Raw genomic sequence first — 20,059 nt, 5'->3', positions numbered from 1 at the left:
ATCCGTGGGCTATTCAATTAAAAATAAAATCGTTTTTTATCCCACGAAAGAGCTCTACAAGCTTTTAAATATACTTTGAATAACTTTTATGAATGATTTAATAAAAGTTACAAAGAAAAAAATGAATAAATCCATACTCACCCATTACCGAATCATTTCCATCCCTCAGTTTCGAATCCTGCAAAATAAGCATCTGATCCCATTGTTTTAAATCCGCAAAATACTGTAATCTAGCTTCTCGATCTTTCAAATGTGCAGTCCCACATCCATAAACTGCATCCGGATCTCCAATTTGAATACTTGCCTCTCTCAAAATGTCCTTGACAATTTTTCCTTGAATCGGATCCTCATTATAAATTCGATCAATAATCAAAGTACGTCCAATATCCCTTATTCTATTTAAAAAAGTTTCACACCATAATTCCACGTACAATACAGAAGTAAAATACGCAGAACAAAACTGAGCAGCTTTCGCAATCGGAAGATAATCTAATCTCAGTTCAACACCTTCATCGTCCTGAATCCTCAAAAAATTCACAATGTTTAACATGCATCTTACGGAATCTTGATTACGAGTTCCACTTTTCTGGAAACCTTCATCTCTTGTCCCACAATTATATCGAAAGAATCGATTAATACCATCGCAGAGATCAGAAGCAATCGAACTATCCAATCGAATCATAATGTTAATAATCCTGGAAATGATCTCTTCACAAAACTGTAAATTGCTTTTCAAAATCGGTATCAGACTCTCAAGATAGAAATTACAAAAACTCTCCGAAATTTTACAGACGAATCCCGTGATCCATTCAAAATACGGACAATTTGATTGATCCTTCCAAAGGGAATTTTCAGAGTCAATAATCTTCGCAAACTTCGATCTGTCAATACCGATTTTCATATTAACAATTCTATTTTTTATCACAAAAGGCCGAATCCGATCCAAACAAAGTCTTGCTTCCTTCGCATCAAGTATCTTCTCAAAGTCGTTTAAATATTTTAGATTTATGAGCTTCTGCCCCCAAGGTGAAGACAGCACAGCATAAAGTGCATCAGAACTCGCTTTCCTCAACTTGATATCCTTTTCGATTATATAATTCGAGAGTAGAATCAATATCTTGTATGTCAGCATTTCAATTCCATCAGTCGCTTCCTTTATTTCCGCTTTTTCCGGATGCAAGATCATCGTCGTCAAATCTCCAGGTCCTAGAATTCCTAAACATTTAGCAGCTTCTTCAGAAACTATCGGATCCGAGGACTCTGTCAACTTCACGAGTCTGTGAATCAACTGATGAAGAAGACTTGATACACAATCCTCAGCAAAACCTCTCAGATTTTCCAGTTTTCTGTACATATCATTCAACTCTTCTTTCTTTTCTGACAGTTTCCCCTTTAAAAGAAGAAGACTACTCGCATTGCTTGGCAAATTGATCTCGTCTGTAACAGTTAAGAAGTGTTCGATTTCACTTTCGAGGGTGTATTTCACTTTGAGGCTTTCATAAACAGCCCTGAGCTCATTAAATGGAAAACTTTGAGGAAAGGAGTTCAGTTTTTGGATCACATCACTGAAAACTTCCTTTTGATCGACAATCAGAAATTTGAGTGTTTGAAGAGCGATTGAAGAATCATCGAGAGAAGCGAGAGGAGTTAACGTTCTGACGATGAGGACGAAAATTTCTTTTACTGCTGCAGATCTTTCTGGCAGGATCTGACGTAGAAACTCGTCTAGGAATTTGCAAGCTAATTCTGATAGATCGGTTTGATTACTCGGGGTATTGTCTGATCCGCCCTTTATTAAATGCAACAAAGTGTAGCAAATATCTCTCACCACAAAAATCCACATGACATCGAAGTAGTCGTTCTTTAGTTTTCGCATCAGAAGAGTGCAAAAGTAAACGTAGTGATGAAAAGCTTTGAGTTTGTGCTCTGGGGACTTCTTTTTTGCTTGATCGTTTTCGTAAATGTTAGAAGTCAAACTCAACAAGATCTTCTGCAGAAGATTTTTTTGCTTTCCGACCAAAAATGGGATAAACGATTCTTTTAATACTTCTTCCAAGATCTGGATACACTTATCAAGTTCATCAATTTTCAATCTTACTGGAATAGACTCTGGTATCAGAATGTTAACTCCAAAAAGCTGCGAAAAATGATCCTCGTCATCAAGTCCCGTAATCAAATTCACAACTACGAGATCCAAAGTCTCGTTTATCAGCTCTTCGAACCGTCTCACCAACTGAAATTCTCCTCTATTATTTTTCAGATTCTCGAACATATCTATCGCCCAGTTTTCTCCCTTGGAGATGTAAAACAGCAACCAAGAAACGATTTTAGGGAAAGAATTCTTGAAACTCTCTTCAAAAGAACGACCCACTTTTTTGCAAAGGTCCAGAGCCTCTGAAATGGTTTTGTTTTTTCTCAAAATCGGAATATGCATATGCCCGATGAAGAAATCATCCAAAGACCCAATTAGACTCCATGGAAAGGAGTCGAACGATTCTTTAGCGCACCAGTGAATCAGAAGATAATCCAAATTATCTTCTAGGGAAGAGCCAAAGATTTTTAGGACTTTTTGGATTATCTTTATAGGGATTTTCTCTGACGTTGAAAACTGAAGAAGATTAAAGAGAGCTTGGTTTTGAAAAATACTATCACTGCTTATCACGGCTCCGATTATGTAGAGAAAACTTGCGAGTTTTGCTGCTTTTTCGTCTGTTTTTTCGGCTTCTTCCTCCTTGAGCGATTTCATCTTTATCATTAGATTGTTGTAGAAGCTCTGTTTCTTCTCGAAGCTGATTTCCTTTTTGGAAAATAGAGTATAGATGCTTCTAGCTATCTCTAATCTAACGATCAAGAATGGATTACTAACGTACCGCAAAATCAATAGTAAAACACTTTGAGGCTTCTTATCTACCATGTAAGTCAAATTTGGATAGACGGAAATCAATGCAGAAAGACATTGAACAAATTCAAGATGCACCAAAGGTCCGTGAATTTTCCTATCGATGTTCCTATCTATATCAAGTAGAATTTTCAAAAGCTTCTCTGCAAATCCGAGTTTCGCCGAGTGTTTAAAATAATCAGGGAGAATTCTCAGAACATAGCGAACAATTTTTTGATGCTTCTGGAATTCTATCGATAGAAGAACCAAAAGACCAACCAAATTCTCAAAAACTTGTTCGCTCAAAACGATTTCCTGGTTTACTGTTTCTAAAAGTAGTGTGGCAATTTTGATATCACAGCTGGTGGTAATATCAGCAAAGTTACTTTGAATTAAGCTAATGATGAGTTGCTCCTGGATGCCTGTCATGGTAGAATCAGATGTCAAACAACAGTAATTTTTCAACGCCCTCGTGGTTTGTAGTCTCAGAATCTCCGTTCTTGAAAGTTCTGATGGAGGGTGATTTTGGTAATCCAATTTGACCTCATCTTCTAGATTAGGGCAGACATAAAGTGCAGTTTCCGCATTTGAATCACTTTCGAGCGCTAAAATATTATAGAGATTGAGCAGAGAAGTTTGAGAAACACTTGATAAGATACAGTCAGTAATAGTATCGTGGTAAGAAGCTTGGAAAAATAGACTCAGTGAATTTAAAACCAGTTCCAAATCAGTCAATCTTTGCCTTGAAAAGTCCACTTCTGCGAGAAAAGTGAAAACCTTCTCGAGTGAATTAGAAAGGGCATTATAAAGAGAATGAAAATCGACTTCGTCTCCAAGGCATAATTCTTTCAATCCCGAAAGAGCTCTCGCCACAATTATGTTTTTCATCATCATGGTAGAGACATTCCCAAATCTTATGTCTACTTGTAATGATTTGCTAAGTTCGGAAACTAGGAACTCGAGATCCGATCTTCGATAAGCTGTATTGATTTGTTTTGACTCGAATTTCTCAGCGGTTTCCATCTTAAGGTCAGAGAATAAGTCGATTTCAAAATCTATGGCCAAGTGACACTTGTCGATATCGGAATGAGTCATTGGTTTAATATCATCAAGAATGCTGGCTTCTTCTCGAATTCGAAGGTTGCGTCCTTTACTGAATAAAAATCTGGAGGTGTTAGTTAAGTTTGAAAAGTCCTTGCACCAAAATCTGAGCGGAAAATTGGAGATAATCTCGGTCAAATCATCTACGGGGAATTGCGGGAAGTTAGATTGCCAGGGAATGTTCAAAGCCCATTTGAGAAGTTTGATTTTGAGAGGTTCGGATGAAACGGTTTCGTCTACTTGGACTATTTTTTCTGGCAAGGTCGCATGTCTGCAGAGTAGAAGCAAAGTTCGAACACTACTGGAAGTCCATTTCATTGCTCCCGTAACATAAGCTCTGAGGATGACATCAAAATTCGAAATTTGTCCGTGCTCGATAAGGGACTGGATCAAACAATGGCCCAAGTTGTTGTCTTCTACGGCGTGTAAATGTCTCAAAAGTGAATTTAAAATCTCGCTTCCGAAGTTTTTGTCTTCCAAGTTTTGGCCCAGAGTGCTAAACTTATCTTGAATTGGTATAATTTCCAAAGCCAATTGGCACAAGCTTCCCGTGGCGACTTTGTGTTCCGATAATTTTGAAAAGAGGAATTTCACGACACGGACGAGTTCCATGAATTCGTCAGCTTCTAAACTGTCTGGGTGATTTTTGAGTAGATTTGCTAGTATCTGGATTATGGGCCAGGCTAGTTTGAGTTCATTTTCGTTTATCGTGTTTACCAGAACTCCACATTTTACGCTAAGGCGTCTCTTTTTTATAGGCTGCGAGAATTCGTCTTCGTATTCTGATTTTAAAATTAAAGTCTGGTGATCACTGGGTAGTTTGCTTATTTGTCTGAAAACTGTAAGAAGGAATGGACTCATTAAAAGTTTTGCAATTATTTTAGAGTTAGGTAATTGCTAGACTTTTAAAACCGAAGGGTTAATTTCTTCGATTTCTGGTGTGCACTAGATTGCAACATTACATTTTGCATGCGACTGCAAGCAGTGCATTCTCTCATAAAATTAAACAGTGAGATTCAGTGGTTAAAATAGGCAGAAGTGGGTCACTGCTATCATTTGAGTGAAAATTTCACTGATTACCAGTGAAATTCTAACTGATTGCCAGTGATTCGCTAAATCGAGATCTATGTTAACGATTGAGGAATTTCACAGTCACTTTTGGCTATTTTAATCCGTGAATCACAATCGTTGAGTTAAAGAAAATAAGATTGTATATCATTTTACAGATTTTATAGAGATCCCTCGAAATTTTTTAAAGATTCAAGGGATCGTCCATAAACTACGATACCACTTGGGGGTCAACTTTTCGGTTCAGAATTCTTGAATTTTGTTAGACATTCGTCTTTTTTGTTAGCGAATTAATCTTTTTGTTTAAAAATTCATCATTTTGCTTAAAAATTTAGCAACTAGGTTTTAAAGTTGAATTACTTTTTTAAAAATGCAACTTATTGGTGAAAATTCTTGAATTTTATTAAAACTTCGTCATTTTTTTAAATTCAACTGCAATGTTGAAAATTCATTTTTTTCGGTAGAAAATTCATCTTTTCTTTTAAAAATTCATCTTTTTGATTAAATGTTTAACAACTAGATTTTAAACTTGAACTATTTTATTAATAATGAAAAACTTTCTTTCTTAAAAATTCAACTTTTGGTTGTTTACTCTTGAATTATATTAAAAGCTCGTCTTTTTTTGTCAAAAAATTAATTTTTTTGTCTAAAAATTCTTCTTTTTTAGTTGAACATTCAACTTTTTGGTTCAGAATTCTTGTATTTTAATAAAAACTCGTATTTTTTGGTAGTAAATTAATCTTTTTAAAAATTCATCTTTTTTAGTTAAAACTTTAATGTTATTAAAAATTCGTCTTTTTGGTGGTAGATTTTTTTTTTTATATGCAAATTTTTTAGAAAGTGACTTGTTTTTTATTGTAAGTAGGCTGTTATTGGTGATGAAAATTATTCGCGGTAATATTTTTTTGCTAATTATACTGAGATAGGATTTTGAAAGAAACCGAATATCCGAGAAATACAAAGTGGTATTTTTCGAAACGGATGTTTGTGAATCTTGATGTTTTCAGGCATTCTGAATATTTTAATAAGCACGAATCACAGAAATATTGGATTTCATTGCCAAAATTGTGTATAGTCCACACATGACATTGAATGAATATCGTACGGGGCGGAAATCTCGATATCCTTGGAATATGCCACAAATATCCCCGGAGATTTTTGGGACTTTTTTCAGGATATCCCATATCTTGCCCGGATATCCTAGGGATATCATTTTCTTGTGAGGGTTGTTAAAAATTAATCTTTTTTGGTGGTAAATTATTCTTGTTGTTCAAACATTTTTCTTTTTGGTTAAAAATTTAACAACAAGCTTTTAAAGTTGAATTATTTTCTTAAACATTTATTTTTTGTTTGACAATTCCAAATGTTATTTAAAAATTCATCTCTTTGATTGGAAATTGAACTGTTTTGTTGAAAATTCCATTTTTTATGTTGAAAAATTACTTTGGTAAATGCAAATGCACCTGTTCGATTTTTAGTCGAAAACTCAAATTTTAGGTTGAGAGTTCTTTTACTTTTTTGGAAATTCGACTTTTTTGTTAGAAAACTAACTATTTGATGAATATTTTATATTTTTAACTTGCTTAGTCAACTGTTTTGTATAGAAAATTAATCATTTTTGTCTTGAAACTTCAATAATTTATTTTCAAAAATCAACATTTTGGTAGAAAATTCCCTTTTTTATAATTTAAAATTATTTTTATATTGAAAGTTTAACTATTACAATTTTGGTAAAAAATTTACCTTTCTTAGTTTAAAAATGCAATAATGCCCAGCTTAACTGTCACATAAAATTCAATCACGCACATTTCAACACTGACTATGAAAATCACTGTTTTATTTTAATTGTTGATTTATTACTGAAGTTTATAATTCACCACACGGCCACGTAAAAAATATAGGCATATTGGCAACTTGACTCGGTATAAACACACAAAAAAATCAGCATGAACGTAAAATCGGGTTTTACCTAAAAGTTACGTGACTAGTATTCTATTTTATGAATGATCCCTTATGAGATTAAGGGAATGCATGAGATTGCAAGCAGTGCATGGGATTGCACGAAATTTTATAGATTGCATGCAATTAAAAGGGATTGTGAAGGATTACATAGGACCGTAAATAATTGCATTAGAGTTTACGATATTGCAGTGAGAGTATACACCGGATAAATAATGAAACAAGTAATGAAACTCTTGTGCAAAACATGAAAACAATATTCACAAAACATAATGAATTACTTAATCTGGAAATAAACTTAGAAAATTACATTATGAGTGGTTTTTGATGTTTATTTATTTTTATTTTAATGCGGAATTAATATAGTTAGCCCGACTCACCTGCTGATGCGAAATCTATGAAAGACTGAGACAAAATTTCTGGTCGGCACTCTTTGACTATCATGGAAAACATGTTTAGTAGTATGTCTTTCCACTCTTCCTTGTTTTGAGCGTAAAAAGCGAACTCTGTTAGAGTTATTCCCTTAGGATGGTGAGCTTGAACTAGGATTTGAAATAATCGATATTTTTCTGTACGTCCGCTTAAAAAAATAATCTCGGACAAAATAGTTTCACCAAAATCGCATAGTGCGAAACGACTCTCTACTGCGATTTGTCGACAAACACTTGTTGCGAGTTGAAATGCAGATTCGGCTACTACTTGATCTGACCTGACGTGTTTAAAGATGCTTTCTGCATATAAAAAATGTACTGTTGTAATTTTGGATTTATTGAAATTGAGATTTATTATTTTTTATCTTACTGTGTGTGTAAAATATATAAAAAAATAGTGTGCATTAAAATTGTTTATTTTACAATGCCCAATTAACCTTTGAAATTTAATAAAAATGGAAATCCGCTACTGATCATTAGGATTAAATTAGAATTCTACATATTTTCACTTTTACCTAAAAGGGAAGTAAAAACACAAAAACCCTAATAAATATTATTAAAGTAACAAGTTAATTACAAATTATTAATAATTATTCTGAAAAAACACTTTAGTTCCCTTACAATTTTTAGTAAATAGATTTTTTTAACGCTAAGCTCTAAACAATATTATTTATGGATAGTGTCTCAGTATTTACTGATTTCCTGATATTTTTTATCAATAATATTTTAATTGTTTAGGGACCACAATTTATTGCTATTTAACAAATATTAACTTTATTTATTAAACTAAAAAAAACAATGGATTTATACAACATTTATTGGATTTTATTGGATTGACAACGAAATTCTTATCCGATTTTCACAAAACTTGGTAAATCCTTGTAAAATATAAAACTATATGAATTTTCTCACGATAAGAGCTTGATGAAATCAAAGATCTGAGATTTTTACTGTGGTAAGCTATAAAAAAGCCCCATTTCTCACTTTTGCCCACAGCTCCAGCAAAATCTATTGTCACGATTTGCACTAAATTTGATGCGTGATGCTATTTTATAGTCACATGTTTGAAACAATTACGCCGGTTTAAAAAAAATTGAATGAGTTTTTATTAATTTCAACGATTTGTTTCACAATTTTGCTTACATCTATGTCAAAATCTGCTGAAGTGATTTAGATCAAATTTTAATTGAATATAAGTGGTGGTATTTTCTAGTTCTATTTTTAAACCATTTTCGATACCGTGATTATTTGAAAAATTATAAGAGTTAAATAAAAATTAAAAATGTTTTTTTTAACTTTACTTAGTTCACGTGTACAGAAAAATATAAGGTCGCAATTTGCATGAAATTTTAAATAAACTTAGTAACTGTTAAAATTGTATCCAAGACACCTTGATTATCAGAAGGATTATTAAAACAATTTTAATGAAAACTTTAATTAATGTACAACTTTATAAGTTGTTGATATAAAGTATTAAGTTTTTTTATTATTTTGTAATAAAAGGTGTGAAATCTTACCAAACCGTCTACGATACAAAAACTGGGCCAAGTACAGATTTATGTGTATGAGAACGAATATGGTGGTCTACCATTTCACCACATGGCGTCGAAAACTGGAACTTGAGCTTTTTACGATAGATTTGTGAAGTATAAAACAATGACTAAATACTAATAACAAATCTTCATCAAAAACAAATAGTTTTAGATATAATTTTTATCTTATACAGTAAAAAAAATACATTTTTGTCAAATAGGTTACACAAAGCAACAATTATTTTACTATGTTTTAATCCAAGAAGAAAATTCCCGGTCATTTCCCGGGGTTTTCCCGGTTAGCAAACATTTTTCATGTTAAATGAAATTAAAAAAATCGAACTCTTAAGCTGACAATTTTCCCATTTAAATTAATAAAAACTGAGCTGCAAATGAAAGCACACAAAGTGGAACTCTTGAAATTGAAACTTTTAAAATTGTAGTTTAAACATTTTTAAATTGAATCCTTTTGTATTTAAATCTGATTCAAAAGCTCAATAATTTACACGTATAAAATGGAAGCTAATAACACTTTTAAACTGAACAATTTTTAACTAAATGCAGTTAAACTGCAAGATAATTTTTTTAACTTTTATAAATTGTAGAGTTCAAAGATTCAGATTCATTTGATTCAGTTCTAAAAATATAAATCTACGTTAACATTTCCAATGCTCTAAAGTCTAAATTGATGAGTCAATCAATGAATTAAAAATTTTCCAAAATGATATCATTTAAAGCAATTTTAAGCCAGAAACTTAAAAATTGAACGATTACACTTTTTGTTATAAACTGAACACTTCTTAAATTAAAAATTTAATTATTTATATTTTAAATGGTTAAAAAATCCTGAAAATGCTTCCAAATCTTATTGGAAATTCTTGAAACATCTGCATGTTGTTTACATTTTTTTCAAATTTTTTATTAGTTTTGAAATTATTTCAGAACTTTTAAACATCCTTTAAAATGAATCCAAATTTTTCTAATTTTTTTTTATTGTGCCAAATTAAACAAAGTTCCTTAAAATTTTCCACATTCATTTTTTGATAATTTTGTAAATTTTTTTGAATACTCACTGAAAATTATCTTTTCAAAATAAAACTCATTTTCAATTTCCATTGAAAATGTTTTTTAATCTTCTGAAGGCATTCAAAATTCTTAAAAAGCTTTTAAACTTTGTGTTTGAAATCTGCCAAAATCTATAGTTTGTTTTAAATTAGGCGGTGGGCTTTTCACACCGAAATTTTATTACTAATAGTCGGATTTTATCAGTACACGTAGATACTTTGTTTAAATTATATCAAATCATTACCAATTTTAAATTGAATGTTTTCAAAACTTCTAAATATTTCTTCAACTTCCTTGATTTCTTTAAAGAATAATATATATTCAATTGTTATTTATATATCAAAGTTAAAAAATTCGACTTACAAATCAATTTTTTTTAAATAGAACAATTAAAATGTAACGTTCAAAATTTAGTTTTTAATATTTAACTACAATTACTGATTGTAAATAATCAGTCAGATATTTCTAAATATTAAGAAATTCTTATTTCTCTTAATTAAATATTTTTTTATTAAATTATTTAAAAATTGAATATTTTAGACTAAAATAATATGTGAAATGTAATAAAAGCTTTTAATTATGAATATAGTATTTTGAAGTTATTTTAAAATTGAAAATAGTTTATACAGTTTTAATCAAGCATTTACATTTGTTTAACTAATAAGATTTTCCAATTGAAATAGCTTCCATAATTTTTAACGTTAGAAACTGGAAATTTTGATTTCGAATAGTCTTGCAAAATTAATTATTATTCCTTTTTTAAATCTTAAAGAACAGTTCAGTTTTAAAAGTCATTAATTTATATTCACAGTTGATAAACTAAAAATGTTTTTTTATATAAAATCTTCGATTTCAAACGTTTCTAATTTGTAATGGCTTAAGTTTTTAAAATTGCATTTTAAAATTCTTTAAAATAAAATAAATTGTAATAAAATAAAATGTAAATTTCATCTACACCATTTTGGATCCGATAAAGATTTATTTTTAGTATCCAATAAATACTTTAAATTCCACAACAAAAATCGGTAAAACTTATTTTATGCACAAATTTCCACAAATATCCAATAAATACTTTAAATTCCACAACAAAAATCGGTAAAACTTATTTTATGACAAATTTTAATGCATCTTTAAACTTATACCTATTCTTTCTAGTTCAGACTTTTGTCACCAGGTAGTGTATCGCAGTTTAACTATTCCCAATAGGGACCAAATTCTGACAAAACTACTATAGGGTCAACATCAAATATAGAAGATGGGGCCATAGAGTAAGATTTTCGTTTTTTAAATTTCAATCATAAAAATTGATCACTTATAATATATTTAAAACATATTTTATTACCTAAAACTGGTAGAAACTTCTTCAAAATTAGAATGAGATGCGATTCCAAGCATCCGTATTCCACAATCGATTGCATTGTTTTGATCAAATTGCTCTTGTCTTTAGATGTCGTTTGGTGTGAATATAGATTGACGCAAACTTTAAGCAGTTGCTGCCAGCATTCCGCAGAGAATCGAAGTCGGTACGCAAATACAGGAAGTATATAAACACGCAGTGCTCTTATATACATATTTTGGTAAAAAGCGTACGTATCATTTTCTAATATTTCAAAAATTACGGGCGCGAAATCTGGTCGAGTGAACATCACCTTTGCATTTTCAAAGGTTTGCTCAACAAAATTGCAAACCATTGTCTTGTTAGCTGCTGCCTTTCCAATTTTGTCCTTCAAAAGTTTCAATAATATGAGTAATGATTATACTTCAGTGTCTTGTCCTCAAGATCACTTGTAGTAGCGCCAGCTGCTCGGTTATGACCACACATTTTAAAGGATAAAAAATGTAAGAAATTTATATTTTGCCCCCATACGGAGGCTCCATCCACTATCATGTCCCGATCTTCATTCGTTTTTATTATCATTTTAAGGCCTCCAGTCCATGTACCAGCACGGCCGGAATGGTGCGTTGACCAACCAGAAACTTTTCGCGGAAACATTTTCATTCAAACACATGAACCATAATGACCAGAACGCCAATCACAGAGCACCTTTAACAAGAAGGCACTTTTTAGTATTGACGAAGGTGCTATGTGATTGGTGTTCTGGTCATTCCGGGTTACAGTAATTCCGGTTCATGTGTTTGACAACTTTGGAAATTAACGGAACGCCTTTTGGCGCGAACCTAAAAATTTCGAAAACTTAGGTGAGTTCGGCGCGAGAATGAAACAATTTCCGCGGAACGTTTCTGATCTGAATGGTCAACGCCTCATTCCGGCCGTCTGGTGCATGGACTCAAATGCAATTTTTACAAGAACAATACGCGCATACCGAAACTATAACCTCAAAATGCTCGCATCAAGTAGCAGAAGTTCGGAATCGCGCCACTCAGGTTCAATTTCTGGTACAATGAAGGAGAATTCTCACCATAGAAGATGGAGGCGTGATTTAGCTCCGGAATATCAATGGACCTCGTGGGAAAGAGAACATCACTATCTCCAGTATTCGCCAGAGCCTCATCATCGTCATGAGCGGATTGATACTTCCGTTGGATCAAGAGTTTCAAGATCGACCAGACACGCAGAGCGTACTCCGATAGGGACGTCAGATTGTGATTTAAAAAAGCGAGCAAACAGACGGTAAGAGCGATACCCTAGAGGTTCAAACGCCGATTATTCGAGTTCCGAAAGTTCTCGATCTCGCTCACCGAGAGTCAAAAAACGTGCCGCTAAAGATTCGTCCTCAAAAGAAGGTTCTCAAACACGTATGTTTCCAGAAACAATTAAACAATTGCCTGACGAGCCAGTGAAGATTTAAAAAAATCTTGCTGACCCCGAAATCGTGAATCTCTTAGGCGATGTTCCAGACCAAAAGGTGGAAGGTCCATCTTTGCATTCGTTTTTAGTGAAAAAATGGTCAATCATTGTGCAGAAAGGGTTGTCAAAGTAGACGAAAGAAGAACTTTCCAAGAAATAGCTAACGTCATCTAATTTTCCTTTGCTCTCGGCACCAATTTTGAATCTAGAAATTCGGGCAATCTTGGGAACTTCTTTAATAAGGAAAGACAAGTACTAAAAAATTAGCCAAGAACGGATAGCGTCAATTTCGTGCGCCAATGGTCTGGCTTTGTCGGAGCTAATGTCAGGAAAGAAGAACGAGGTTGGCGCATTGGTCATGGACGACAGTCGCATGATCACTTTAGTTGGAGATGCAGGACGTTTATATGCGCCTTCCTCCTGGGTAAAGATTTCGGCGACAGATTAAGAGCAGCCAAAGCGTCAGAGAAAGCCGGCAAAGAGATGCTGTCTCAAGACTTATATACACGGTAGAAAAATAAAAATAAGTTCAAAGGATCCTACGTGCAGTCCAGATCAGAAGCCACGAGTGATTTAAACTTTCGGGTCCCAGCCAAGAAAAATTATACAAAATTGACTCAGAAGACTGGGCCGGTGAAACTTTGAAGTCGAAATAACAGCAGCAACATCTATTACCGAAGAAAGCAGAATCAACAACATCGTCGTTAAACGTAAGTGTAGCAGGAATATTAAAATATTTCCACCCTTTGTGGCAGAATATCACCACAAATGCGCTCGTCCTTCAAGCTCTAAAAGCATATAAAATTCCTGTTGCAAGGAAGCCATCTGGATACGAGTCATTACCCGAGAAGTTTTATGACGAGTTTTCCAAACGAAAAGATACAAAAAATTCTTAAATTAGCTCGTTCCTTCGAGAAAAAGCGTCGTTGCTAAATCAGAGATCTGGCTTATCTTATTGGAATTTTGTTTTCAGCGTGCCCAGCTGTGAAGTACGATCCAGTGTATGTTAAAGGTTTGGAAAGATGCCAGTTCTTAGCCCTCAAAGCCAATAAAAACGACTTTGATGCGTCTGCACATTTACCTATGTAATTCCATGAGGCCTAAATTGGCGGATCAAGAATATAACTGATCCTTCAATCTGTAACCCAATCAGAGACGCAAAATATTCTTCCAAGATTTTTTCAGATGTTTCCAAGATAGGCTGGGACGCCTTTTGTGAAGAAAGATCGACACGGGGCCAGTCGAATGCCGATCAAAAAGGCGAAAGCATCAACTTTTTAGGGATTACAGCTGCGTTCAACGCTCTAAAATGTTTTGCAGTAAATTCTAGGTCGTGCAAAATCTTGTTAAGAGTCGATAATACGACATCTTTGAGTAATATCAACAAGGTGGGCGGAATTCAGTTCCCTCAGCTTCCTAAACTAGATAAGGAGATTTGGAAGTGGTGCGAGCAACAAGATTTATTGATTTCAGGGTCATACATCAGATCGGCCGACAATGTTGAAGCTGATAGAGAATCGAGGATTATCTCACAGGAAACAGAGTGGACTCTTTCCCCAACCTTGTTTCATTTCATGGTTTCCAGATCCAGAAGCTGAGAGTGTCGACGCGTTTACACGCTAATGGGGAAAACGAAAACTTATGCTTTTCCCCCATTTACGTGGTTCCACTTTTTCAATCAATTGCGAACATTAGAACCAATTATTTTCGGGCCAAATAAAAAATTGTTTTCTTCTACTTTCATCGAATTCCATCCCCTGTGGAGAAGCCTTACCCTGGTTGTAGCCAAACTATCAGATAAACATACACCTTTGCAGTAGAGGGAATTTCCACTCCATTCTTGCGGGTTATCCTGGCTTCTCTCGCTCCTGCGACTTTGAAGCAATACGCGAGGCCAATTAGCTGAGATGGGAATTCTGTCAGAAGAAGAAAATTTCGCCCTTCCAACCCTCCACATCGGCGCTATTGCCATAATTAAAAGATTTTGCACGCGCGCGTCCAATTTAGAGCCTCAGAGTCCACGATATGATTTTAGATGGGACCCAACCCCAGTACCTATCTACTTAAAATTGCTTTATCCTAACGACGAAATTTCACTCAAAGATCTTTCATTGAAGCTGGTCAGCTTATTGGCCCTTGCAACAGCCCAAAGACAACAAACTATGACATTGATGAAGTAGAGTAACATTGTACAAGAGAACGCTATTCACATTAAAATAACTGACAGAGTCAAAACTTCAGGCGTCACTAGAAAACAAACCTTATTAACTCCATCTTTTTCAATGACCAACCATCTCTATGCGTTGTTTTGACGCTTTTTAACTATATCGAAAGAACGTCCAAAATAAGAGTCGATGGTACAGATCAAATATTAATATCCTTGAGAAAGCCCCATTAACCCCCGCACTGCCCAAACTTTAAGCAGGTGGATAAGAACGGTCCTCTCGAAAAGCGGGATAGACACCTAAGTTTGCACGTCTTACAGAATCGTCAAAAGTCTTTGCCTTATTTTATAATCGCCCAGTCTTAGAAAACAAATTTCGCCCAAAAGATTTTAAGCTAAATGTGATATGATTCTTATTGCGCTAAGGAACTTAATTATATTTTTTTCTTTCCAATACTTATACGATTGTGATAAGATTTTTCTGTGTTCTATTTCATTTGTTCGATTCTAAAGATCGTTATGTCTCAAGCCTTACCAATAAACGCATCGTTCAGTGTTTTTGAAATAAAAAATGATTTTTTCTTGAGTTATTTTCCAAGAAAGCAGCCGAAATATCACCATTAAAACTTTAAACAACTATAAGTGATCTTGAGGACGAGACACTGAAGTATAATTATACAATCAAACGAACTTACCTTAGTGAAGTTCGATCGTAATTATACGATGTGTCTCGTCCGAATAGATCACCCCCCCCCCTGACCCCTTTTCTTTGTGGGTTGCATTTTCCCATACGTAATTTATTTAATTCTGGCGATATTTCGTCTTAAAAATTAATGAAGATCGGGACATGGTAGTGGATGGAGCCTCCGTATGGCGGAAAAATATAAATATCATATAATTTGTATGCTTTAAAATTGGTGGTCATAACCGAGCAGCTGGCGTTAGGACAAGTGATCTATTCGGACGAGACATATCGTATAATCACGATCGTATAATTTTGTAGATCAATTTCGAATGCATTTTTATAAAAAAGTTAATTTATAATATGCAATTTTAAAAAGTGTATTTTATTATTATTAAATTAAAGGAGTACGTACGTCTAATATTATTTGATGTGCTGTATTTATAATCAGATCCCACGTAACGCTATCAGGTACCTTTTCTAAAGTATTAGTGCTAATGTTTCGAACAGCATCGGTATTGCCGTATAAACTGAGCATAATTTCCACAGCAGCCTGTAAATAATATTAAACTATAAATTTAGGATAGTTATGGTTATGCATGTCTAATTCATTATTCAATTAAATTTCTTTAAATTTCAGAAAAATTATTTTTAAAGAACGTTCTTGTAGAATCTGGATATATTAAATGCATGTATAAATTCGAAAAACTATTTAAAGGTCGTGGCTAAAAAGTTATGAAATTTTGACTATGACTTTTATTTAATGGGACTGTAGAAAACCAGCTTTAAGGTATTTTTTCAATATTACATACCAAAAATTGAATAAAAATATGAAATTCAGAGATCAAGAATATTATTTTTTTAGTGTATGATAAATTTTAAAACGATAATTATGTTTACTTGAGTTTTCTGTTAATATAAGCGAATTTGTGTAATTTTGAAACTGTTTCATTTTCTATAATAAGCTAAATTATAATTATTTTGTTTGTTCCCTATTTGGCTGTGTATTCGCATTTTCAATTTTTTCTTATTTCATTCAGAATCATTAAAAAAATATGACCGAATTCGGTAAAACAAAAATCATACGTTGTACATTTTTTAAAATTTTGTTAAATAGCAAACAATTAAAATTCGCGTGCTTCTATTAACATTTACACATGAATAAAATTAATAGCTTTTGTTTCTCCTTACTGAGAGAGGTTTGTAATGATTTAAACTTTTAAATCTAATTTTTTTACGTATTTCGATATCATTCGGCCCCAGGAACTCGAAAAGGTAAATTTTTAAATGTCCGCGCGCGCGTGTGTAACTTTTTTTGTTTACCATATCTCGAAAAATAAAAGAGCAATGGCCAAGAAATTTAGGTGACTCAGGTCTCCAGTCCATGCACCAGAACGGCCGGATCTCGGAATGGACGGAATGAGGCTTTGACCAATCAGAAACGCTCCGCGGAAACAGTGTCATTCTCACGCCGAACTAGGCCAAAGTGTTCGAAATTTGTATGTTCGCGCTGAAAGGCGTTTCGTTCATTTCCAAAGTTGTCAAACAGATAAAATGGGAATGAGTGTAACCCGGAATGGCCGAAACACCAATCACACAGCACCTTTGAAAAGAAGGCACTGTTTCATCTTGCCGAAGGAGCTCTGTGATTGGTATTCCGATCATTCCGGTTCATGTGTTTGACAACTTTGGAAATGAACGGAACGCCTTTTGGCGTGAATCTACAGATTTCGAACACTTCGGTTGAGTTCGGCGTGAGAATAACAATATTTCCGCGGAACGTTTCTGGTTGGTCAACGCATCATTCCAGCCATTCCGAGATCTGGCCGTTCTGGTGCATGGACTGGAGGCCTTATATCTTCAATTAATGTCAAGAGTAAATCCTACTCTTAAAAATCTAAATCAGGAGGACCATACTAAACATATTAATTTTTGAGATCCAAAAGACTGAGCTCCGTTGTTAGCCTTCATTTTTTTTATAAGGTGCAACTTCAGATTCCATTAGATATACACTGCCCTGCAAAAGTTTGGACTCACTTAGAAAAATCGTTCTTTTGTTGTTCTTACGCTTTAATTATACCAAGAACATTGAAAAACGTAGACTATTTCGGAAGTTATTGAAAATTTAAGAAAACATTGATACAACAACAAAAAAACGATTTTTCTAAGTGAGTCCAAACTTTTGCAGGGCAGTGTACAATAATAGAATATAAAGAAATATAAAGTTGCACCTTATTAAAAAAACGAACATTGACGAAGAATCTCAGACTTTTGACTCCGAAAAATTAACACTGCAAAAGTAAATATTTTGTATGAATTCTCAACAATTACATAATATTTAATGGTGCTCTTAATTTGAAAAGTAGGATTTACACTTGATTTTAGGACTTCTCTAAGTTTTTAGGAATACTTTCTTAAAGTTGGCAAAGAGTAGAACTCAAGATTTTAAAATGTGCATTAGCCAAAAAAAAACTTTTAACTCTGAAACTAAATATTTTTTGACTTTTTCATTAAAATAATTTCAACTTATGCTGATTCGACGCGAGCACTACATCTGATATATTTATTCACGTCTTCTAGGCGCATCGAATTACCTATTCAAGAACCTACTATGTCCTTTTATGAACTGACAATAAATTTTCAAAATATATCTTTTATCTTCTTTATATGAGGCAAACTTTTTTAATAAATGAAATACAACAGATTTTTGAAACTGTTTTTTTTCCGACTTAGGTCCTAAAATATGAATGTTACATAAATCATGAACGAAATTCTTTTTTTTTTTCATTAATTTTTCGATTTTTCTTCGAATTTGTGTTTGGGGACATGTTGCCGAGTGGAAATTTGAGCTATATTTTTTAATGTATCACTTTTAACCAAAATAATTGAAATTTCGCTGAGAACTACTTAAATGTAAGCACTTTATCGTAGTATTATTAAAAAAAAACTCTATCAAATAATGTAAGTGGGCAAAACGGCTGGGACTTAAATTTCACAAGTTCTATGGTAAGTATCCTGAAGTAATTTCAAAGAAATGAAAATTATAACGAAGTGTCTAGACTCACCGAAATTATGTACTGGGACAGCAAAAGTCTTCGTAATTTGTCTATTTTTTTAAGGTAGATATTGCCAAAATTGTACAAATTTCAATGTTTTCTTAAATTTTCAATAACTTCCGAAATAATACAATTTTTTCAATGCTCTTGGGCTCATTTTGATGCTATCTTTAACCATATCACAACAGCTTATGAGTATGAATATAAATATATATAAATAAAATATTTGTTTAGAATATATAAAACATTAAACCATGAAGTTTCTATGAAAGTTCCTCAAAACATATATTTATTTAATTTTGATTATTATTTGCCTACAGAAAAGATGTTCTCAAATTTTTTGTCACAACTTCAAGTTCTTGCAATGTGATCAGAAAATCTTTAAGATTTATACCCATAAGTCTATTTAGCAATATCTACTTAAAAAATAGACAAATTGGCTTCATACTGTGCTCACTTTACACAGAATTTCGAGAGCAATTAACCATTAAGAGATTCAAATTACTTCAAATTACTTCAGGACACTTGCCAAAAAAATAGTTTGCCTGCGGGCTCCCCGATAATATTTTCCTACGTTCACTGAATTTCGGTAAACCTATACACGTCCAAGTTGAAACTATACTAGTTTCTTAAAAATTCGATTTACGTTACATTAAAGTTTAAAATTTTTTTATTTCGCCGGAGTAACTTTTGTAATACCTAAGTTTAGAAATTAAAAAAGAGAATTAGAGAATAAAACCGTTTTGACGTGCCCCCTTCAAATATTCAAATTTTAATTGAAACAAGAAAACCTTTTTATTTTATAAAATTATATTGTTTTAAATGTTTAATTTGCGTCTAAAATGAAATCAACGTTAAATCATTTTAATTTAATAAATATGAATAAACTTACAATTAATGTCGAGATTTGAGGTTAAGAATCCCCATATGAATCATATGATTTACAATTATCATAATTATTTATTATGGAATAAATCAGAAGCGCAAATTATAATCACTAACATACCTTTTTATCCGTGACCTTATTGCTCTTCGAAGAAGTAATGAACTTATTGAATTCCTCCGAGAAATCCATAATGAACCGGTTTTTTGGAGTTGATTCGTTTTATAACCTAAACGTCTTAAATATCTAAATCACAAATCAGAGCATTTCCGTATGACACACAGTTGAGTAGCATCCACGCATTTTATAAAGAAAACAATTAAAACTGAGTTATTTAACATTAAATGTTTAATTACATTTTTCAGGTACAAACAATCTTTAAATTATAACGATTATAAGGCAATACCATGGCACTTTGTTTACGTTTTGTT

General features: G+C 32.9%; 1 protein-coding gene across 1 annotated transcript in view; it reads right to left on the bottom strand.

Annotated features, from left to right (window-relative positions):
• The window catches only part of LOC117181808 (serine-protein kinase ATM-like), a 33,166-nt gene extending 13,153 nt beyond the window's left edge, over positions 1 to 20,013 (bottom strand). Inside the window, exons 1-5 of the mRNA XM_033374778.1 lie at positions 19,752 to 20,013; positions 16,105 to 16,242; positions 11,377 to 11,758; positions 7,387 to 7,737; positions 142 to 4,818 (exon numbers count right to left, since the gene is read on the bottom strand). Of these exons, the coding sequence (XP_033230669.1) occupies positions 142 to 4,818; positions 7,387 to 7,737; positions 11,377 to 11,758; positions 16,105 to 16,242; positions 19,752 to 19,820 (5,617 nt within the window). The 5' untranslated portion in view covers positions 19,821 to 20,013. The remainder of the gene's footprint in view (positions 1 to 141; positions 4,819 to 7,386; positions 7,738 to 11,376; positions 11,759 to 16,104; positions 16,243 to 19,751) is intronic.
• Between the last annotated feature and the right edge of the window lie 46 nt (positions 20,014 to 20,059).

Source organism: Belonocnema kinseyi, chromosome 10, assembly GCF_010883055.1.
Source record: "Belonocnema kinseyi isolate 2016_QV_RU_SX_M_011 chromosome 10, B_treatae_v1, whole genome shotgun sequence".
In the NCBI taxonomy this organism is placed as follows: Eukaryota; Metazoa; Arthropoda; class Insecta; order Hymenoptera; family Cynipidae; genus Belonocnema; species Belonocnema kinseyi.
The sequence above is the reverse complement of the archived record's forward strand: the minus strand, read 5'-3'. Positions and strand labels throughout refer to the sequence as shown.